The 23,295-nt window shown below is 43.1% G+C and overlaps 2 protein-coding genes and 1 long non-coding RNA gene across 3 annotated transcripts in view; 2 read left to right on the top strand and 1 right to left on the bottom strand.

Moving 5' to 3' along the window:
• Window positions 1-2,877: 2,877 nt before the first annotated feature.
• On the top strand, window positions 2,878-18,262 carry PRKAB2 (protein kinase AMP-activated non-catalytic subunit beta 2). The gene is made up of 8 exons (XM_020813181.3): window positions 2,878-3,243; window positions 11,177-11,344; window positions 12,233-12,399; window positions 14,145-14,238; window positions 14,371-14,491; window positions 14,578-14,711; window positions 14,976-15,044; window positions 15,627-18,262. The coding sequence occupies exons 2-8, from the start codon at window positions 11,183-11,185 to the stop codon at window positions 15,702-15,704; spliced, it is 825 nt and encodes a 274-aa protein (XP_020668840.1). The 5' UTR covers window positions 2,878-3,243; window positions 11,177-11,182; the 3' UTR covers window positions 15,705-18,262.
• A 244-nt stretch (window positions 18,263-18,506) lies between these two features.
• LOC144588912 (uncharacterized) lies at window positions 18,507-20,274 on the top strand. The gene is made up of 2 exons (XR_013544668.1): window positions 18,507-18,638; window positions 20,192-20,274. It is a non-coding gene; the product is annotated as an uncharacterized LOC144588912 (long non-coding RNA).
• A 1,181-nt stretch (window positions 20,275-21,455) lies between these two features.
• The window catches only part of PDE4DIP (phosphodiesterase 4D interacting protein), a 139,415-nt gene continuing 137,575 nt past the window's right edge, over window positions 21,456-23,295 (bottom strand). The window contains exon 43 of the mRNA XM_078392453.1: window positions 21,456-22,459. Coding sequence (XP_078248579.1) covers window positions 22,418-22,459 — 42 coding nt within the window. The 3' untranslated portion in view covers window positions 21,456-22,417. The remainder of the gene's footprint in view (window positions 22,460-23,295) is intronic.

Raw genomic sequence — 23,295 nt, 5'->3', positions numbered from 1 at the left:
ATGTGAAATGCAACCATACAGCATTGTCTCTTACAACTAACTGTGCATGGATTTGTGTGATTTCTGTATTTTATGTCATGTCTGAAGTGGGCAAAGATCCAGAAAAGCTTACATTAAAATATAACGGTTACTCTTTAAGATGCCACTATGTTCTTGTCCTTTTTATTTTGTTTTTGTTTGACCTATGTGTCAATGAATTCTGCCTGAAGGGGAATATTCAGGGGTTTGTTGCAAGCCAAGCCCATTCAGTCCTCCATAGCAACTTTTTACTTTCTAATAACAAATACATTACTCATTTTAATCAGTGAACTTTGAGACATGAAATCAAAACAAGACAGGAGCAGCAAAGTAGAAATGTGTTGTGAAAAATCTTAATGCATATACCTTTGTTGTTGTTGTTTAGTCGTTAAGTCGTGTCCATCTCTTCATATACCTTTACAGTTTACTAAAAAATTATCATACAATATGCAAGCTTTCATGGATAAAAACACCACTTCATTGGGCTTGTAGCACTGTGAAGTAATTAAAGTCCAAAAGTTCATGGCAAGATGCATTTTGTCAGAATTTTCCTGGCTAGGAGACAGACAGTCTTTGAGATGTTGAAGAACAATGGCCTAATGTGAGAAAGAAGCAGCCCTTTGCTGTGGGAGTGGGCGGTGAGCTGCAGAGGGCTACAAAGCGGTGTATACCATTACCAGTTGTATCTCAAATGAATGTGTGCAAATAAAGAGCAGGAAAGATGGAGAAGAAAAGCACAGGGAACTAACAGATGGGGAGAAAAGAGGGGGTAGTGACTGAGGAGGAGATAGAAGAGGGCTTGGATTGGGGAGAGGAGGCAGGAGAGAAGGAGAAAAGAAATGAGAAGAAATAATTTCCATAGGATGTGGTTGGCTAGAATTAGAAGATCCTTGGTCCCAACGAAAGAGTAAAGATAGAAAGAAGACAGAAGAAAGAAGACAGAGGAAAAAAACTGCACCTAAACCCTCGCATTGGGAAGAACATGGAAAGAAAGAGCAAAGAAAGGAGGAGAAGGGACAGCAGTCCAGCTAGAGGTTCCTTTCTGTTCTTTTCGAATACTTTATATCTTTGTATTCCAGTCATGGGAATTCATCCACCCAATGTCGGTTATTCCTATCAAGTCATATTTGCCCTTCTGAACTAAGACAATATACTGTACGAGGGACTGTAGAAGATCAAGTTTAGGCCAACAGGAGGACAAGATGATGTGCAGACTACGCCCAGATTAAGGAAAGACTGATTGGTCCAGCTGTCATAGAGGTTGAAGCAGAGATTAATTCGTTAATAAATGAAACTGAATAGAATGACAGAAAGAAGGGAATGGCAACTTCAGACTCTATTGCAAGGCTCCCAGATCCAAGGTGTGTTTCCATGTACGCCATGAAATACAGTGTTTAGAATGACAAGCCGGGTTTTACAGAGGGTTCTGTTGACATTCAACAAATGCTATGTGCCCAATGATATAAAATATCTGTAGGCAAAGGAGAAACTGTTTCCTGCCTCAAGAGACAAATCAATATATGGCTAGGAGGATTGCTCTGTTTGCAGGGAAAACTGTCAGATTCAGGAAGAATGTTGTGGATTCTAGTTTGGCAAACAGTTTAAGAGACCTGAAGGTATGATTAACTTGATAAAAACCACTAGGGTCACCAATCATGTTTTTATTTTTGAAACTTTAATTTGTTAAATTCATTTGTTTAGATATGCTTTTAATTCTCATTAAAGTAAATCAGAATATATTATTTATTCATATTCTCAGAAGAATATTAACATAAAGTGGAACTATGTGCACTAACATTAACTTTGGTACACTGAGTTCATAACAGAAAGCCTCAGTATAAAAGCTTTTTTCTCTTCTATCTCTGTCAGAGGCCTATTAAGTCAAAACAGAACAGATCTTTTGGGTGGCTGTTCCTAGGTTTTGGAAGCCTTGACGAGGAAGGCCCTATTAGCTTTATCCGTGGTCTCCTTTTGCCAAGAGGCAAAGACATTGCTGCTCAGGTCTTCCCTGCAGTAGGCAGCCACGTTTACTTTCTGCAGAACACAATAAAAAAATCCTACCTTAAAAACTATAAAAAAATGGAAAAGCTTCCATGAATTGTACACTTAATTAGATTAAGACAAATAAAACATGTTAATTTAGACCCTTCTTTTTTATATGTGTGCATTTATGTAGGCAGGATTTATTGAGCCATTCTGCAGATGAAAGTTGTAATCAGGTGGCTGATCTGGAAGTTGTGTCTTGGCAACTGGACTTCTTCCTTATTAGGTTGAAATGTTTCGCGGCTCATCCAAGTAGCTTCTTCAGTCTGAGGACAGTTGGTAGAAGACTCTTGATATATCCTTCCCAGTTGGTTTTACTTCCCCCTGGTCTGAACAGGCTCCTTAGATGAATAACTTCCCCCAAAGATTTTTCAGACCAGGGGGAAGTGAAACCAAGGTGGAGGATAGATCAGGGATCTCTTACCAACTTTCCTCAGATTGAAGAAGCTGCTTAGTTAAGCAGCAAAACATTTCAACCAAGTAAGAAAGAAGTCCAATTACCATGACTCAGCTTCCAGATAACCTCACCTGGATGACTGAGAATTTTCACAGACAGGTGGCCGATCTTCTTTCTTTTTTAAAAACACATTGTTTGCGGGTTTTTTTATTTGTTGGGACTGTTGTGCTTGGATGTATGTGTGAATGAATGGAATTTATTACGCTCAAAGACCATCACCACACAAATTGCTCGGTGCAACCATTTTTTAATGGCTCAAAATTTCAGTAAATCAGTAGGCAAGCGGGCCCTTCCTCGCCGCCCCTTCTTCTCCTCCTCCTCCTGTTTAACAGGGCGGCGGTGCACAGGGAGGGTAGCGAGGAGAAAATCGGCTGCCTCGGGCAGAGTGTGGCGATCCTCATCCTCCGTAGGCTCTCCAGGAGCGATTTTCCCAGGCCTCCGCTTCCTCCTTGCTCCCACCAGCCCTTGCCCTTCACCACTTCGCCTCCTTCCATTCTCGTTCTTCTCCACGCGAAGCTCCACCGCCATGATCGGCAGCGCGCGCGGGGGGGGAACTCGTCCCTTTCCCTTTTTAAACCTGGCCCCAGGGCGGCCTTATCTTAGCCGGCGCAGCAAGGAGAGCGGCGGCGTGTGGTGCGCAGGCGCACTTTTTCTACACTCGTTGCCATTTTGGCAGGAGGTGGTGGTGGTGGTGCCGCCGAGTTAAGGCGGAAGGAGCGCTGCAGGTGAGTGGGGAGTGTGTGGGGTGCGCCGTGGAGTTCCCTCTCGAGGGAGGGGACGGATACCGCGCAGCAAAGAGGGGGGGGGTTGATGTTGAAGAAGAAGAGGGGACGGCAACTTCCCAACCTGCGCCATCTCAGGAGCCCTGACGGCGGGGGCGGGGGCGTCCGGGCTTCCGGCTCCAGGGCTTGGGCTGCCATTCGGACAATCAGATTCCTATGTTGCGAGAATAAATGGGAAAACGGGGCGAGGCTTAGGTGGGATCCAGACGGGGTTGCTCCTGGCGCGAGGGCTCCTAGGGTTGCAAGTCAGATATTCCGCCTCTTCTTCTTTCCTAGCCCTTTTATGGAAAGGAAGAAAGACTGGAGAAGCCTTGGGCGCATACCAATAGAAATGGATGGTGGTTTGATTCCCTTTAAAATCCTGAGAGGCAGGTCAAGGCAACTGTAGGGCAAAAGCCTTGGTTGGAAAGGATTCCACCCCCCCCCCCCCCCGGTCAGCTTGACTTGCGACCCTTTGAATCATGACTTGAGTTTCATGATTCCAGTAAGAACTGCAAGATTTCTGCTATACAAGTTATAGCAGTTTGGTTCTTCTTGAATAGCCATCGCTCCGTCCTCCAGAATCTATTGGTTTGGTGCTGATGCATTGTCTCTGCTAGAGAGCTTCGTTGTTGTTTAGTCGTTAAGTGGTGTTGGACTCTTTGAGATCCCATGGACCAGAGCATGCAAGGCCCTCCTATCTTCCGCCGCCTACCGGAGATGGGTCAATTTCATGTTGGTCGCTTCGGTGACATTGTCCATCCATCTCATCCTCTGTCATCTCCTTCTCATCTTGCCCTTACACTTTCCCAACATTAGGGCCTTTTCCAGGGAGTCTTCTCTTCTTGTCAGGTGGCCAAAGTATTGGAGCCTCAGCTTCAGGATCTGTCCTTCAAGTGAGCACTCAGGGTTGATTTCCTTCAAAATGGATAGGCTTGTTCTCCTTGCAGTCCAGGGGACTCTCAAGAAAATCCTCCAGCACCACAATTCAAAAGCATCAGTTCTTTGTTGGTCAGCCTTCTTTATCTTCCAGCTTTCACTTCCATACATAGCTACTGGAAAAACCATAGCTTTGACTATGCGGACTTTTGTTGTGGCAAGGTGATGTCTCTGCTTTTTAAGATGCTGTCGAGGTTTGTCATCGCTTTCCTCCCAGGAAGCAGGCGTGTTTTAATTTTGTGGCTGTTGTCACCATCTGCAGTGATCATGGAGCCCAAGAAAGTAAAATCTGTCACTGCCTCCATATCTTCCCTTTCTGTTTGTCAGGAGGTGATGGGACCAGTGGACATGATCTTCATTTTTTTTATTTTGAGCTTCAGACCATTTTTTGTGCTCTCCTCATTCACCCTCATTACGAGGTTCTTTAATTCCTCCTCACTTTCTGCCATCAGAGTGGTATCATCTGCATATCTGAGGTTGTTGATATTTCTTCCGGCAATCTTAATTCTGGTTTGGGATTCATCAAGTCCTGCCTTTCACATGATGTATTCTGCATATTAGTTAATTAAGCAGGGAGACAATATACAGCCTTGTACTCCTTTCCCAATTTTGAACCAATCAGTTTTTCCATATCCAGTTCTACCTGAAGATAGAGAAGGTGGTCAAGCACTCCCATTTCTTTAAGAACTTGCCACAGTTTGCTGTGGTCCACACAGTAAAAGGCTTTTGCGTAGTCAACAAAGCAGAAGTAGATCTTTTTCTGGAACTCTCTGGCTTTCTCCATAATCCAGTGCATGTTAGCAATTTGGTCTTGAGTTCCCCTGCCCCTTTGAAATCCAGCTTGTACTTCTGGGAGTTCTTGGTCCACATACTGGTGAAGCCTACCTTGGATGATTTTGAGCATAACCTTGCTAGCATGTGAAATGAGTGCAATTGTACGGTAGTTGGAGCATTCTTTGGCACTGCCCTTCTTTGGGATTGTGATGTAGACTGATCTTTTCCAGTCCTCTGGCCACTGCTGAGTTTTCAAAGTTGCTGGCATATTGAGTGTAGCACCTGGACAGTGTCATCTTCTAAGATTTTAAATAGTTCAACTGGAATGCCATCACCTCCACTGGCCTTGTAGTTAGCCATGCTTTCTAAGGCCCACTTGACTTCACTCTCCAGGATGTGTGGCTCAAGGTCAGCAACCACACTGTCTGGGTTGTCCGGGACATCCAGATCTTTCTGGTATAATTTCTCTCTGTATTCTTGCCACCTCTTCTTGATGTCTTCTGCTTCTGTGAGGTCCCTACCATTTTTGTCCTTTATCATGTCCATCTTTCCACAAAACGTTCCTTTAATATCTCCAATTTTCTTAAACAGATCTCTGGTTTTTCCTTTCTGTTCTTTTCCTCTATATCTTTGCACTGTTAATTTAAGAAGGCCGTCTTGTCTCTTCTTACTATTCTTTGGAAGTCTGCAGTATTGGACTTTCCTTTCACTTCCAGGTGCATCTGTAGCTGAGCGTCCTTTTGGCTTTGGCCCAACCACTTCATTAGCCTGGAGCTACTTGTACTTGTCCTCTGCATTTCGTCAGTAGCATGTTGGATGCCTTCCGACCTGAGGGGCTCATCTTCCAGCATAATATCTTTTAGTCTTTTGTTTCTATCCATGGAGTTTTCTTGGCAAAGATCCTGGAGTGGCTTGCCACTGCCTGCTCCAGGTGGATCATGTTTAGTCAGAACTCTCCACTATGACATGTCCATCTTGGGTGTCCCTGCACGGCATAGCCCATAGCTTCTCTGAGTTACTCAAGCCCCTTCACCATGACAAAGCAGCAATCTGAAGAGAGCTTTAGCACACCCCTGAAGTGCAGTGCTGGATTGTTCCAGGAGAGGATTCAGAGTAATTTAAGATTACCAAGGTTTACCTTTGGAAGGTGTTTGGAAACTTCAGCAGGTCCCAAATACTGCAGCCAGTATTTGTTAACTGGAGTTGTTAACTGGAGTTGCTAATGGAGATCACATAACCCACCCTGTTATATGAACTTCATGGGTTGCCAAACCATTTGTGGGCACAATTTAACATTCTGGTTTTAATCTTGCTGTTGTGTGCTGTCAAGTTCGAAGTGACTTATAGTGACCCTAATAGGGCTCTCAAGGTAAGTGTGGTATTTAAAGAGTGGTTTTACCAATGTCACAGCCCTAGTGAGTTCCTATGGCTGAGTGGTGATTTGAACCCAGGCCTCCTGTGTCCTATTCCATCATTCTGTCTACTACACCACACTGGATATCCTGGTTTTAACCTATAAAGACTTAAAGGGCTTGGGTCCAGGTTATCTCAAGGAATGCATGTCATTTTGTGAGCCTGCCCAGCTGTTAAGATCATCAGCAGAGGCCGTCCTGTGACTGCCATCTTCACAGGTGCACTTGATAGGGACACAGGAGAGGGCCTTCTCTGTTGTTGCTCCCAGACTCTGGAACTCCCTCCCACAAGAGGCCAGACCGGCCCCATCTTTACTGTCCTGCAAGCAGGCAAAGACTCTTCTCTTCAGACAGTATTTTCGTTAGTGCTAGACTGTCTAGGAGAGGTTTTAAAATGGGATGGTTTGTGTTTTGTTGTTTCTAAATTTGTTTTAGTAATACTTTACCTAACATTCTTAATATAATGTTATTAATTTGTTTCATATTTGAATAATTCATTGTTTTAAGCTTCAATATTGTGTTTTAATAATATGAGATGCCTCGGATCTTAGAAGAAAGGTGGGAAACAAACAAACAAACAAATTAATTAATTAATTTGGTAGAATGAAGCCATGATAGTTAAAGTAACATCACGTTGCTATAGCAGTATAGCAGAGACATTCTTAATTTCATGGGAAAAATCTGCTTTATGGATAATGCAGAAACGTTTTCCGTAAGAGTCCAAAGGTTGCTGGTACATATCTGTGAGAGTTAATGCAAGTCCTCTGAGACTGAGTCTCAAGCCTCTTTGCAGCATTCTTTAGGATTTTTGCACCCCTTTCCTAAAACCCAAAGGCTGCCAGTTACTCTCTGGTTGCCCCCCCCCCCCAAGCACACACTCACACTGCCTGGTTTGAAATGTCCCGTTTCTGGTAACTGTGGGAGTGAGACTGTTGTTTGGATCTAACTCTCCACCCCCTCACAGATGTCCAGCTCCCCTTGCAGGCAAAGTGAAATAGAAGTAGTTAAGGTAGCCCTGGTGTTGAGAGACAACCCTGATGGAGTCCCAAGGTGCAAATTAAATCCCAAAGGACATCTCTTTAGGAAGATGCATTAATATTACTGAAAAGTTAATGGAGGTTTTAAGGCAGTGATGGCAAACCTCTTTGAGCCCGAGTGCCCAAGCTGGAAAACAAAACAAAACCCAGCGGGCAGCAGGTAGTGGTGGTGGTGGTGGAAATGGTGGCAGCTGAAGTGGAAATCCAGGCACGGAGATGCCTCCAGACCCCACTCCAGATCTGCCTCCAGTCATGCCCAACCCTGCCACTACCTATAACTCCGTTGGCCCGCCAGTGCCAGCTGCTCCGGATCCTAGCATGCTGGGTGCTAGCACCACAGCTGCAGCCTCCTCCTCAAGTTTGGCTGCCGGGGGTACCGATCCGGCGACTTATGACTTGTGTGCCCACAAAGAGGGCTCTGCGAGCCAGCTGTGGCACGCATGCCATAGGTTCATTATCACTGTTTTAATGTACGAGAGACGCAGAAATCAAAGCTAGATTCCCTAGCATTTGACTTCTGAACTTGTTTTCACTGCCAGATTTAGCCATCCAACATGGAAAATAGTTAGGATGAAGAGCATTTTCAAGCATGTATAGAATGCAACCCAACCCATTTCTGAAATGTTATAGTTTAGGTTCCCACTTGAGTCAAAATGTAGGAGAACAGTTCATGAAAGCAGTGAAAAGCTGTAGCATCTCACATTTTGGAACTAAGCACTAAATATGGAAGAGTAAAGGGGAATAGGGACTGTTTGGCAGGATTCTGTCTGCTGTTAATTTGCCAGTTTATTGCATACGTTACATAACTCTTTTGAAGAGACCTTTTGGTTCTGTTTTGTTGAACATTATGAAATTTGTCATTTGCTGTTAGTTTAATGCAGTTTTAGAATATGAGGAGTATTTCTGAATTAGTACTTAAAGTTTTGTATTTTTAAAGTAACATTTTGTACACTATATTATTATGAAGAATGATGTATTTAATAAATTAGGTTAGGAAGAACAACCTTCAGAACACGGCCAAAGAGCCTGAAAAACCCACAACAGCCATTAGATCCCGGCCATGAAAGCCTTCGCGCATACATTTAATAAATTGTTTGTTGCAGCAGTGAAGATACAAACATCTGAACAAAATGTGTATAGTGGCATTAGGTTTTTGATTTCCACTGGATTTCAGTCATTTTGCCAAATTAAATAAACAGAAGAATCCAAATGAGCAATTCAAAAACTGTGTTGCTTGTTACATCATACATTATTCAAGAGTAGAGTGAGGGCGCTTCCACACGAGGCTTTTATTGTTCAGCCCAACCCCATTCACCAAGTTTAACATTGCTTTCTGCTTGTAAACCTCCCATATTTTCTTCTTCCATTTCTTCCATTCCTCTTCTTTCCTCAAAAATCAGTAGAGAAAACAAGAGAATAGCTGCACAGTGGCGTTTGATTGGTATCGATAAGACTGTTGTACCTGAAAGTGCCCAAGAGAAAGTGCAAAGAAGTACACTGAAAACCTATGTAGGTCAGGCCTTTGTTGCCATACTGGAATATGCTCAGGCAGTTTGTACTTGGACACGGCTCTCTTTCCCAAAGAAAGCATTTTGAAATGCAGACTGTAGCTCTTGTCACAGTCTCATTTCTACAGTCAACCCTCGACTTACAAACGGCTTGAGTTACAAACATTTCGACTTACAAACCACTCTGATAGAAAAATATTGACTCGACTTGCACACTTAGATTCGAGTTACAAACCAAAAAAACATGTTTGAGGTGGGGAAAGCATGAAGTTTGAACTTTCAGTTAACCGTTGGCCAGTGACGAGGGCGCTTATCTGCTTCCTCGCTCTTCCCAGTGTTTTGAGAGTGGATTTGGAGACAGTCTTCAGACTGCCTGGTACTGCTTGGTACTGCTGGTATTGCCTGGTACAGTGCGGTACGGACTGTATTTTTATTTTTTGGTGCTTTTTTAATTTTTAATTTTTGGATTTTTAAAAGGTGTTCCCTCCCTCCTTTGCTGCCCCCCCTTTCCCCAAAAGGTGCTTGTATTGGCTTGTCTTGATTTAAAAGGTGCTTTTCAAGGTGATCTGTTGTCTGAAAGGTGCTTGGTTTTTTCCAGAAGGTACTTGTCTTGGCTGAAAATGTGCTTTTCAGGGTGTTCTGTTGAAAAGGTGTCTGTTCCCTCCTTCTCTCCCTCATTTCTTTCCTTTTTTTTAACCTAAGTCATCTTAGGTTAAAAGGAAAGAAAGAAATTCTACCCCTAGTGGTAGGAACGGATTAACCGGCTTTGCCTTAGTTCCTATGGGAAATGCCCCTCAACCTAAGAACCAAAAACAGCCGGAACAGATTAATTGGTTTTCAGTGCATTCCTATGGGAAATGCTGATTCGACTTACAAACTTTTCGACTTACAAACTGCCTTCCAATACGGATTAAGTTTGTAAGTCGAGACCCCACTGTACTTGCAAAATAGATTTGTTCAATCAGCCTGGCACCAAAATTACTGTTTCATTCGTATCCATCTGGGCGGCTTTCCGTAGGTGCTGGTTGGTGCTGTGCGCACAGAATTCTCAGAATGCCAGGAGGGGTTCTTAAATTCCTAGATTCCTCAACAATGACCTTATTACAGTCAGCAGCCTTTCTCTTTTCCAGAAATGTAGGAATCTGCCTTATAGTAAGTCTGATGACTGGTCCATCTAGCACAGTATTGCCAGTCCTAATTGTCAGCAGCTGCCCAATAGGGTTCCAAGAAGGATTCTCTCCTGTTCCTACTTGGAGAGCTCAGACATTCCTTACCTGGTATTAACCTGCCCAACTCTGTTTAGTTTCTGAAATCAGGCAAGATCCGTGTGTTCAGTATGGCATGGTAATTAGAGGAAAGACCATAGCCCCATGACAGAGCACGTGCCTTGCATGCAGAAAATCCTATGTTTGCTCTCAGACATCGGGAGCTACGACTAGCAAAGAACCCTGGAGAGCACCTGCCCAGTAAGAGCTGGCAGTACAGGACTAGATAGATTAGTGATCTGACTCATGAAAGGCAGCTATTTTTCCTATTTTCTCTTTGGTTAAGACTTGCAGTGTTCTCGAGCTGGTTGCAACTTGCTGACAAAGTAGTTTTCACCTCTCCCTGCCTAATGTATTTTTTTATCTTGTTCTAGAGCCGTGTCTTTCACATGAGCCAGCTTGGGGAGTTTCACCCTGTCCCTTTTGTTTTCCTGTGCTCTTTTGTTTGAAAACAGATTTATTCTGGCTCCTGTCTTCTTGAGCAGTTTTATTTGAAGGCTGCTGAACAGCTGCGACTTTCACTCTGCAAGCTTGCTCGGTGTATGTTTCCTTCTCTGTATAGCCTTTCCAAGTGATCTGAAATTTTACAGGGTGATAGATACAGTTTTAATTTTAGTAACTGTAAAAGTAATTTGAATGTGCTTGGTGATATTAGGAGCAGAGTTGCATACTATCTTAGTGAATAGTATGCAGCTGTACCAAGAGATGTCATATGTGCCAGATTTTGGCATTGTGAAGAAAGCCATTGAAAACTCTTAATCTTGCCACTGGAAAGCCATGACCCAGAAACCCTGACCTTTGGCAGGGGCTTCTGGGAATTGGTGACTAACAACATTTGGGAATCCTATTGTAAAGCAAGAGGCAGTACCTTCTTATGGCTCATGTGGAACTGGAAGAACACATCTGAACACACAGAGAATTCTAATTTATACTCAGCCTTGTCTTTTCCATTCTTTCTGCAGTCTGCCATGGGAAACACTACTAGCGAGAGGGTGTCTGGCGAACGTCATGGCTCCAAGTCTCACCGTTCTGATGGGGCCAGCAGCACCCACCATACCAAGGATCATTCACACAAGATCATGGTTGGAAGTACTGATGATCCGAATGTCTTCAGCACCCATGACTCCAAGGTACAGGAACCGTGCCTCAATGTACTCTCAGGCCGGACTGCCAGTTTGAAATCTGTTCTGCTAGTTGATGCCTTTTGTGTCTTCCTAGGCAACAATGCAAATAGCACTATCAGCACGATGTTTCTGGTATGCATAGGTGTCACCTGTGGCTTGAAACACAGTTTACAATGACCTGGTGGGCATCAGGTCCAGTATGCTACTGTATAATATGGTATTTCATATTTAATCTACCCACTCCTATTAACGCACTGTAGACCCTTATACAATACATAACAGGACTGTGGAGTTCTGCTAGGAGGGCAAGTACAGACAATAAGCCTGAAATAGATTAGGGCCCTGTAGTGTCACTCTTTAAATTATCTTTGAAAGAGACCAAAGATACAAAACCTGCTTTTTACCATTGCAGCTGCATTTGCTTTTTGCACTATGCTGTGGTTTATATTAGGCACAATGTGTTGCTTTCACCATGAATTCTAGACAACCAAACAAACCAACATTTCTTTTTGCCTTTTCTGTCTGCTTCTCTTCTGTCCCTTCTGTTACCTCCTGTTTTGGGGTGGACAGCTGAGGAAACATGAGAGGGATAAAACACAGTTCTTGGTTTGGATGTAGCAACAGGACATGGTTTTAAAAAGCCAAATCTGATAAGCTCTAAATAATAAATGGTGGCTTCTTATTGTGATTTGCAACTGGCAAGTAAACCATGGCTTGTGGGAATGGGCTTGGGGACAGTTACAGGCCAGAAAAATAAATTGTGGTGAAGCTTATACTTACGAATAAACTTTTTTTTATTACATTTATAAGTTGGAAGTATGTTTTGTCATTTTAGTGTCACTATTGTATACTGGAGGTTTAGAAGAAACTGTAACTCTTTTCTTTCTACTATAGCTTCCGGGAGAAAAAGATTTTGTGTCATGGCAGCATGACTTGGACGAGTCAATCAAGCCATCCCAGCAGGCGCGTCCCACTGTCATCCGCTGGACGAATGGAGGCAAAGAAGTCTTCATCTCAGGCTCCTTCAACAACTGGAGCACCAAGATACCTCTCATTAAAAGGTGAAAAGGGGCAATCGTTGACTTTGCTCAGCTGGAGTTTGCTGTTTATGTATTTCAGAGTAGAGGCTATTCTCCCTCCATCTGTTTTGGGGGTGGGGTGGGACCCAGCTTGCTTCAGTTTTTTTCCAGTCAGGTCCCTTCTGGTTTTCCAGTGTGAAATTGTGGTAGCTGTCCAAACCAGTACATATATTAGGACTCCCACAGGATCAAAGGCGAGAAGCTGAAATTAGGAAGAAAAGAGCCGTGTTTGCTGAGATTGGCAGTTTTCACCAGGACCTCCCCTTCTCTTCATCTTCCCCCCCCCCCCAAAGTGACATTGCACTTGTCTGGTGTGATAACTGTGACAAGCATAATTTTTTTAAAAAATAACAAAATGGTTTGGAAGAATGGAGATAACTGCTACACAACTGAGGGGAACTCACGTAACCGTACACTCACGGATACCCCTGCAACCTCCCCTTTGAATCAGAGCAGGCAATCACACATACCAGGAAGCAGAGAAAAATGATGCCAGCTGAATCTGAGCAAAATCAACCCCTGCTGACTGAACAAAAACAGACGATTCTCCAGTGGGCTTCCCATGCTTAGTTTTTCATCATGTAGCCACTGCTTTTTTACTTTGATTTTATCCATGCCAAATCCAAATCAAAATGTGGGCTAGTGCAGTTGTCCCCAAACAGAGCAAAATTGCTTTTAGTGCTGATGAAATCCTTCAAATTATTCCAGAGATCTCAGGGTGCCTCTTTCATATTTCCATGCCCTTTCTGTTAATCATGTAGTGCTTAATGTGCTGTTTTAAATTTTTCTGGAAATTAATCTAGAAATGGTCCCGGCATGGGACTTGGGAAGCCAAGTAATGGAAATGAATCGTTAGGTGTTGACTCAGAACTCATCGAGTAAGGGAAGTGCTTGATTCTCCTCTTTTGGGTCAATGCTTGAAGGCCTTACTATCACTGCAGTATGTGAAGCCTGCACATCTCCTTCCACAGTCTGTCCTGTCTAGACAAAGCAGACTGCTCTATCTTTTGAGCCCATGGATACTTGTGGGATTTTTAAAAGTATCCTGGGAATGAATATAAAATGGTTACTGTGGGCACCAGCGTAGACCTGGTGGTCACAACTGGACTATGAATACTAGCCTGGTGTCCCCAGATCTATAATAGCAGAAGTAGGCCTCTTCTTCTCCTGATTCCTTCCTCTCTCTACTGCTGAGCAGCTACACACTAGGACATATATCTAGACTGCTTCTGCTGTGGCATTAAAAGGTAAATGAAAGCAGCTATTTGGTAATTGGCTGTTTGTCCCAGGGCACCTGCTAATCTACAGTTAAGTAGCAGTCTGCACTTCTGGTTTCTATTCATCCAAATTTTGAATGGTCACATGCTTTTATCAACTCGCCCCTTTCCAAGATGGATATCAGATTGCATTTTCTCTGATCCTTCTCTCTTGTTTAGCAGCCCTTTTAGGGAGTGCCTGTAACTGTCTGCATGTACTTAATGTGCACATTTTAATGAACCAACAGTAACTTCTGTGTTAGTTCCCGAGTGAAACGTTCATGAAGGCAACAGCATCCTGTTCACAGCCAAGGAGGTTTAAATCGGTCTTCATCCTTTCCTTTGCTCTTTTGGCCTTTTGTGTCCAGTCCAAACGATGAAGAGATCTCCTTTCTTTGTGAGATGTATGCAGTAATCATGTTAGGTTGTAGGCTTCTGGCTCTCAGTCTGAATTATTGCCTCCTCTTTTAGCCACAATGACTTTGTTGCTATTCTGGACCTTCCTGAAGGTGAACACCAGTACAAGTTCTTTGTGGATGGCCAGTGGGTTCATGATCCTGCTGAGGTAATACTTGAGTTTCATATGACTGTTCTTACTTCATGAGGACTGTGACTTTACACTTTGTGTATGTGTTTATGTTGGGTAGGGCAAAGTGGCCTTGTCACTTGACATATAGTCTGCTATCCTATTTTTCAGCCAGTGGTAACTAGTCAGATGGGGACGATTAACAATCTGATTCATGTGAAGAAGTCTGATTTTGAAGTGTTTGATGCTTTAAAGTTGGACTCCCTTGAAAGTTCAGAGACATCCTGTCGAGGTAAAGTTTTTTCAGTTGTTAATATGATCGTTCAAAATGAAGGTGTCCTATAGTTTTATTTCTTACACTTTCTGAATTCTTAATAGATCTTACTGGTTCTCCTCCTGGAATATATGGCCAGGAAATGTATGTGTATCGGGCTGAGGAGCGTTTCAAATCCCCACCAATTCTACCTCCACATCTCCTCCAAGTTATCCTCAACAAAGACACCAACATTTCGGTGAGTATCAGCTTGCAGAAGTTTTATTGTGGATCTCAAAGGACTTCACAGTTGGGAGATGCACTATTTATTTAAAGGTTATCAAAGCAGGCTTTGGATCCTACTCCGCTCAATGTGTGAGGAACAAGGCAGCACATTCCTTCTTTTAATTAGGAACACCCAGGATGGCTTGCTACATTTGTTTCAGATACATGGGACGTGAGTGCATCCAGCCAGGGAACTAGAAATAGACTGGCATTTCCTTGTGTGTGTGTTTTTTTTCAGTGTGATCCAGCACTTTTGCCTGAACCAAACCACGTGATGCTGAACCACCTGTATGCTCTGTCAATCAAGGTAAGATCCACACTTGGAGGACAAAGAGGGTCTCTCCCTGCTGTGTCCCTCTTTAGAACTGGAGGCTATTTGATAGAGCACCTCCAAGTCTCCTCTTTTTTCCCATTCTTGCCATGCTGGGTATTTTCTTTTTAGTGCTGTGTTTTGCCTTATTTCCCCTGAAGTTTATGCTGTTGCAAGCATATCTTAGGCAGAAGCTGAAATCCAAAGACATTCCTAGTGTTTGTGGCTAACTTCAGCTTGTTACTCTCGTAATCTGTTCTGCATCTTTGCGTCATGGACACCATGATAGTAGCATGGCCCCCTTTAATATTTCACTTCCTTCCAGTCTTTCTTTAAGTTTATGCTTAGATTTCTATAAATATGTTGGAAATAGTTTTGGAGGGAGGGAAAGTGTGAAAGAGTGAAAAGACACATGTGAAAAATCATCCTAAAAATTGTGAACATAAATCTCTTCAGTCTCTTACCGTCACTTTCTAATAACCCCTACATGGAATAGTTTTCTCCCTCCTCTGTTCTCTTCAAACTGCCACGTATTCTCTCCCATGATGACTATGTTAATGCTGCTATCTTTGCCCCCAGGATGGTGTCATGGTGCTCAGTGCCACACATCGCTACAAGAAGAAATATGTTACTACTCTCCTCTACAAACCCATCTGAGACGGGTTCCTCCTTATCACCATGTGGGCACAGAGACTGCTGCTTCGTCTGCACACATCATTAGGATGGGTCGTCTGCTTCCAGGCTGTTTTGGCAGAGACAGAAGCTCTGTATGAGGCCAGCCCCTATCTTGGTTTTACAGGCTGATAACAAACTTACTTCCTTGGCAGCTGTTTCTGCCACACAGCTTGCATCTGTCAGTAGCACAGAACCTGTAGTACCACAATTCTGGGTGGCATTGTCTCTTGTCAACTGCTGACTGTAGGGGGTGGAAAGGCTTCTTGCTAGGGAATGTCAATGGAGAAGGAGTCTTGAGTCCTTTCTGTCCTGGGCACCATCTTGCAGTCCTTACTCTAACCCCCATCCCTCTGGCCATTGAGAGCTTTCTAGCAGTAACACAGCATCAAAGACGAGAGGACAGTCCCTGATTTCCTCTACTTAGAAACTCACTTGTTTCCTGTCTTAATGATTTTCCATTGTGACAATAAACTCTTACGCGTAGGCACTCTACCATTATGGGACATGGACAAAGGGCCCTGTCCTGAAGGTTAAATAGAACATGTCTTGCATGTATTATTGATCATAACAGGTGTATAGACCTTCCCAGTTCAGAGGCAGTATGCCACAGACAACCAACTGCTGTGGAACAGTATCAGGCTTTTGCTTTTTGCTTCCCAGCTTCCCAGGATGGAGGACTACATGGACCTCTAATCTGATACAATGGGGCTGCTCTAATGTCCTTATTATCTACCACAACCAGCCCTTTCAGGTACACCCAGTATGGTGGTAGGAGTTTTAGTGACATGAACTCCCACACAAGTGTGTGTGTGTTTGCCTATGCCATTGTATTGGCATATACTTCTGCTGAGTAGAATTGCAGCATTCAAAAACAAGCTTTGCTTTGTTGCGCTCAAATGCAAAGGGCTCTATAAAGAATGTTTCATCCCTGTGAGACATTAGTTACGGCCAGACGTACAAACCAGCACACCCTGGTTTGAAGGAAGAGGGAAGCAACAGCAGTGGTAGGCACTGAACATACTCTGGGAAGGTGGTGGTCCCTTGCAGAATCATACCAAAGTCTCATAAGTTTCAGGCAGGTTCCTCGAGGAAGCTGATGAGGAGAGCAGGATAGTGAATGGAGATTCTGACATGGCTACTACTTTTCTGACCTCATGAAAGATAGGTTGCTTGCACAATTTAGAAAAATTGTGAATTGTTCTTAACAGTTTCCTTTCTGGTATTTATTTGGATTCCGGACCATTAGCTGCCTATTCCCTTCTGACCTCCTTCATGATTTAGGATAGCCCTCTTGCATGAGGAGGAGCATCTGACTGAGTAGTCTCAAAGCTCATAAGAGGCATTAGGTCTGTAACACTACAAGAAATCTAATCCATATTCACATGAGTCCTGTACCACTGAACAGAACAACTTGTCCTTTATCACTTTTAGTCTTTTGCCTTGGGATTAGGTAAGGTCCTGTTTTGGAGACGGTGAACTCCTGACCTAGAACAGGGACATCCTTCTAGAACAGAGAAATTGTGTTCTAAAGGGACAGGATTTGAGGTGTTTATTCCCTTGTCCTTAAACTGCCTGCTGTAGTCAATAGCTGTTTTTCCTAAGTTCTTTCTCAAAGCAAATGTGAGTAAAAGAATCATTATAATTTTACTGAGATGCGGTTCATCTGGCTAAGCAATTACTTCAAATCCTGATCTGTTTGTACTCCTCCCCAAACGCTGGGGTTTGGATTGAACAAGTACATTGTCTTGCACAGACTGATGTTGCCATGTTAAACGCAGTTTGCATGGCTGTTGCTATCCTGGTTGAATTAATTGTTACTTCAGTTGGAAAGCAGTACTGCAAGAATAGAGATGTTTGATTTCCATCAGTGGGCAAGAAACTAAATGACTGAACTGGTTATCTCCCCCATCAGGAGGCCCAGTTGTCTTAGCAGCATGAATAGCTTCTGACAGAGTGACAGATGTTTCCTGCTTATTTTTGTCCTCTCAGCTGCTGAGGCAGGGAGGGCTTCACAATCTACTGGCTTGGCTGCACAGCTCAAACTAACTTCTAGTTAGTCTAAGGACCACATCACTATTTGTTATGATTTTTTGCATGTCCTGTTCTCGCAGTATTAGCTTCTGGGACATTTAAAAGCCCAGAGTTTGAATATATGTTTAACAAGGAAATGTATATGGGTGTGCAAAAATGTTGTTCCAGTATGTTGTGTAAGAATGTGAGAATGACAGTTTCAGCACTCTTATTACTGTTTTGAAATCTGATGTAGACAATTCTGGGTGGGGTGGGGTTGGGGGGTGCGGAAAATGAGCACACTGGCTATATTTGCAGAATGGTTTCCTCCACCATGAAAAGGACAGACCAACCTAGCCCAGCAATCAGTAACATACGTATTGTTGTAAAACCTGGAATAGCTGCTGTGGGCTGAGATGACCTAAGAAGTTGGCTGATGTCAGTAGCAGCCACAGAAGAGTTTTGTTGAAGAGGAGAAGTTGAGTGTGTAGTTCTTGATGATGTACACAATAAAAGAGTGGATGAAAGAACTAGGTGTTTTATGGAGGTTTTTTTTTTGCTACTTATAGACCCTTGCTTTCTATGGCAAACTTTAGGCACAAGTTCTTCCTGTCTAATCTTTGGTTTAATATCCAAAGCATTTGGCATCACACAGTTGCTAAAAGGAAGATACAGAGAAAAAGTATGACTCTAGATGGTAATCCTGCAATTCTGTGCAGTTTGGTAGACTTGGACTGCTCTGTACAGGATGTCCATAAGAGTTCTTGATAGGCACGGGACTTTCATGTTTGTTTTTTTTGGACTACAGCTCTCTGTGGGTCCCCAGGCCCTCCACGGATAAGTGAGGTCAAAGAATTGTATGAGGTTTCCGTCACTAGACAGAAGTGCAGCTTAGCCTGAAATCAGGTACAGTAACTCTTTATTAAGGAGTTATTTACAATTGGCCTATCTGTCTTCAAAATGACTCTTTGAAGGCTTCTCTGCTTCCAGTAGTCCAGGCAAGGGTGGTTCACCTTCATCCCCCATCTCCTCCATGTTCATGAGTTCTTCACCTATTGGTGCTAAGGCATAAAGTCCAAACAGGAGTTGCCCCTTGCTTAGACCTGCCAGGTGCCCCAGCTCCCCAGTGCTGGTCTGTTACTCCTTCAGGGGCAACAGGTCCCTTTCCAGCTGTTGGAGCTGCTTGAATTGGGACTGTTCCTAGCATTGCAGTTGTGTTGGTCTTAGGGTAAACTCTGCTGCCTCCACATTCCCAGGTGGTCTGGCTTTTCCAGAATGGTCTAGACTAAGAGTCTCTGTCCCCAGCCTAGGTGGTCTTCAGGAGAGTTTCAGTACTAAAGCCTGTGCCTCAGCAAGTCTCTCTGTGCAGTCACCATTATTTACCTGAAAGAAATGGGTGGGAATGGCTAAGTTCCATAGGAGGTACAATGGATTAGGAGACTGATAGTCTCTGCTAGTTAGGCTCAATCAAAGGTGCCTCTGAAGAACTACCAAACCCCTAATTGCTCATGGCTCCTGTGGAGTTTAGCCACTCTCATCTATTTTCTTCTCCTTCAGGCAAATAATGGTGGCTCCACAGAGAGACTTGTTGAGACTCAGGTATGAGTACTGGAACTCTTCTGGGGATCTAGGTTCTTTTGGTACAGCTATCAGCATTCTGGCCATGGGAGTTCATGGTGAATTTTGGGGAACTATAGCAAAACATTTTTATTTATTTTAAAAGGAAAGCCCCATGTCTACCTCTTGGTTCCAAAGCAAGCAGATTATTTTGCATCTTGCACAGTTTGTGGAAACTGTCCTTCATGAAGCTAAGCATACATACATGTGCATGTACACAAATACAGTGGTGCCTCACTTAACGACAATAATCCGTTCCAGGAAAATCACCGTTAAGCGAAAACATCGTAAAGCGAAAATAAAAACCCCATTGAAACGCATTGAAACCCGTTCAGTGCGTTCCAATGTGGTAAAAACTCACCATCCAGCGAAGATCCTCCATATGGCGGCCATTTTAGCTGCCTGTATAGTGAGGAATCTGTCCCTAAACACAGCGGGGAGCCATTTTAATCACCCGGTGGCCATTTTGAAGCCACCGATCAGCTGTTAAAAACATTGTTTTGCGAAGAATCGGTTCCTGAAGCAGGGAACCGATCATCGCAAAGTGAAATTCCCCCATTTAGACCATTGTTTTGTGATCGCAATTGCGATCACAAAAAGATCGTAAAGCGGATTCGTCGTAATGCGGGGTAATCGTTAAGCGAGGCACCCCTGTACACATCACAAGCAGAGAAGGACAAGCTTTTTACATGCAAAGATACAGACTGTCCAGTGCTTCTGTTTTTAAATAGTCTATGTAAAAAAATCCATGTAATAGTCCATGTAAATTTATAGAAGTGTGCAAATCCTCTCTACGGCCTTCAAAAAAGTTCTTACTGTCCTCACTGTTCCATATTTTACAGGGTAATCTCTCTGGTAGACTGCAAGAATGCTGTTGATGTAATATATCTTGACTTCAGTCAAGCTTCCGACAATGTGGCCCATGATATTCCGATTAAGAAGCTTACTAAGTGTGGGGCAGGATAGTACAACTAGTAGGTTGCTTACAGAATCGTACTCAAAGAGTGCTATTGCTTATCTTTGGCTTCTGCTCAAACTGAGAGGAGGTAACAAATGATATCCACAAACTCAGTTCTAGACCCATGCTCTTCAACATTTTTATTAATGACTTGGATTAGGGGCTGCCGAGAATGCTTATCAAATTTTCAGATGGGACAAAATTGGTTGGAGTAGCTAATACACTGGAAGACAGGAAAAAATTCGAAGAATTTTTGGTAAGCTTGAGCACTGGGCTGAAAACAAAATGAGAGATGGAAGATATTTGGATTATCAAAACTACGTGCAAGAAGAATCTTGGAATTGTTGGAGATCATAAGCTGAAAATGAGCCAACAGTGTGATGTGGCTACAAAGAAGGCAGCACTATTTTAGGCTGCATTAACAGAAGTATATTCTCCTCTATTTGTCACTGGTTATACCTCATTTGGAGTACTGTACTGTATACAGTTCTGGATTTCACATCCTTTAAGAAGGATGCAGGTGAACTGAAACAAATTCAAAGGAGGGCAACAAGGATTATCGGGACTGGAAACCAAGCCCCATGAGGAAAGGCTGAAAGAAAATGGGCAGGTTTAGGCTTGAGAAAAGAAGAGTGAGAAGAGTTATGATAGAACTCTTCAAATACTTGAAGGATAGTTGTACTGTGCAGGGGGCGGTACAACTAACATCCCAATTTATGGAATACAGAGAGGCTATCAGGACAGCCTCTCTGTATTCCATAAATTGGGATGTTAGAATAGAAAAGACCCCATCCGTCATTTGGTGCCAATCCTTTCTTGAAGGCCACATGCAGAAAGTTCAGCTCGAAGAGGCTATAGTGGCCCCCAGGACCCTATGTTATGGGGTCCCCTGAGAGTTTTATCATTTCTCCTATGCTGATTAACATCTATGTAAAGCTGGTGATCCAGATATTTGGATGGTGTCTAAGCACTATAGAGAGAGACACAAGAGAACTGACAGGGCTGTTCCCTCTCCACCCTCCACTGCAATGCCCAAACTTCTGCCAAAGCCAAAATGGTTCTTCAGGAACCTGCACTGGCTGGTCCTACACAGAGAAAAACAATGCGGTTTGTGTGTTAATTCCTAACAAATGCAAAGTTGAGAGACATTTTTTTTACAAAAAAAAGGTTTATTGGGAATTGAGATCATAAGAAGGGAAGAAAAACTTAATTTCTTTCTACAAATTTACGTAGAGGCTCTTTCTCCATGACATTTTCCCCCACTTAGCCCTTCACACTTTTCTTTACATCTTACAGGACTGAGAAAGGCTGTAAGGAAGACCTTCAAACCTTTTCACAAATGGTAGTTGCATTACATATAAACTGGACTACCTTTCAGTGTCCACTGAACTCCAAAGCAATGACAAGAAATTGTTTAGTCCTGAAAACAACTGAAGTGCTGAAAGGAAAGGGTGGCCGCGACCTACAGTAGTTCAGATGCAGCTTAAAAAGGTGAACATGACTAAGTGAAGAGTCTGCTGAAGCGGGCTAAGAGAGCCCTCCCCAATAATCTAGCACAGTAACACTTTCAAAGAATATATGTTAAGGTCACACTTTCTGTGGCACAAGGTAAGCTGAGCCTTAATAGAACATAATACACCCTGATCTATAATTGTAACAGCATAAACAAACTTCGACAGGACTATGCTGGAACTGACTACGTCCTGCCAAAGCATCCATGGCAGCTTTGAAGCGTATCCTCGGAGGATACTATTTTTTTAACATACCCGTATCTGACATCAGTACATATTGTAGTAGTCTGGCCTAAATCTAATATTGCACTGGTAGCCTGAGTGTTTCCAAACAAATTCCAAGCTGGTCTCTAGCAGCACATGTGGAGGCGGGTGAGAAAGCAGGTCTTTATCATCCCCTTGACTCCATAGGGGGTTCGCTCTAAAGCAGCAGAAGTTAGTAGCTTCCAGGACAAATTCTGAAAGGCAGGACTTGCTGAGTCTCGGATGTCTTAAGCAGGCCTCTTCTGATGTCTGGCTTGGGTAGGAGCAGGGAATTGGCAGGAGCTGGTTTTCTTCCTCTTTCTCCTGTTCCTTCACAGTTCATGCAAGACTTATAGTCACATGATGGAAGAGATAGGTGTAGGCAGTTGACTCATTCCCTAGAGCAACAGTGCACAAAAAACAGAGGTGTTATACTCCCCGCTAGCCCCTCATAAGGTATAAATAACAGTTACCCTGATGGTGATGTGACACTTCGTGGTGAGGTGTAGGCAGAACTCAGCAGTGACCAAAAAACTGGTTATGAGGGCCTTATATGGCAAGTGCAACAGCTGCTGCCTGTTGGGGCTGGTGTGTGTGTGTGTGTGTGTGTGTGTGTGTATGGAGATATCAGGTGGACCCAGGGTGATAACAATAGGTAGAAAAGGAAACTGAAAGCATATTGTACTTAAAAACAAAAAAACTTAAGGGACACAAAGCAAAGGTTTATTTTTGACCCATTAAGAGTACAAGAGTGTTCCTTGAACTTCATTGCATTGAACCAAACCCAAATCTTTAGTTTTCAATGTTTAATGCTGTAATATTGACTCAAATATTAGCCCCTTTACAAGCATAGTTAAGTAATATGCCTGCATACTTAGAAGTAAGTCATATTGCAAGCCAGCAAGAGCAGGAAAAGTACAGGCAAGTGCTTTTAAAATCTAAGATGAGAAAGTGAGATACTGCTGAACCTGAAACTGAGGGGAAATCCTCAACCCATCTTTTCCCCTCACAGGAAAAAAAACCTGTTGTTAGCCAGCCTTCAGTGGGATTTGAGTGAGACCAACTGGACGGAATACTTTGTAGACCCCATTTAAATTATAGGAAAAAACTGCTATTTCCAAACTCTCTCTAATTATGATATAGTTAAAGCTAGCACTCTCTCTCTCTCTCTCTCTCTCTCTCTCTCTCTCACACACACACACACACACACCAATGTACGCTTTGCTGTCAACAA

The sequence above is a fragment of the Pogona vitticeps genome, chromosome 4 (assembly GCF_051106095.1).
Source record: "Pogona vitticeps strain Pit_001003342236 chromosome 4, PviZW2.1, whole genome shotgun sequence".
Classification (NCBI taxonomy): Eukaryota; Metazoa; Chordata; class Lepidosauria; order Squamata; family Agamidae; genus Pogona; species Pogona vitticeps.
The sequence above is the reverse complement of the archived record's forward strand: the minus strand, read 5'-3'. Positions and strand labels throughout refer to the sequence as shown.

Bases quoted from the DNA above. Each gene is read 5' to 3' on its own strand.
- PRKAB2 (XM_020813181.3), top strand. From the start codon at position 11,183: ATGGGAAACACTACTAGCGAGAGGGTGTCTGGCGAACGTCATGGCTCC. The intron at 14,712-14,975 runs GTGAGTATCAGC...GTTTTTTTTCAG, and splicing joins ACAAAGACACCAACATTTCG to TGTGATCCAGCACTTTTGCC. The intron at 15,045-15,626 runs GTAAGATCCACA...CTTTGCCCCCAG, and splicing joins TGTATGCTCTGTCAATCAAG to GATGGTGTCATGGTGCTCAG.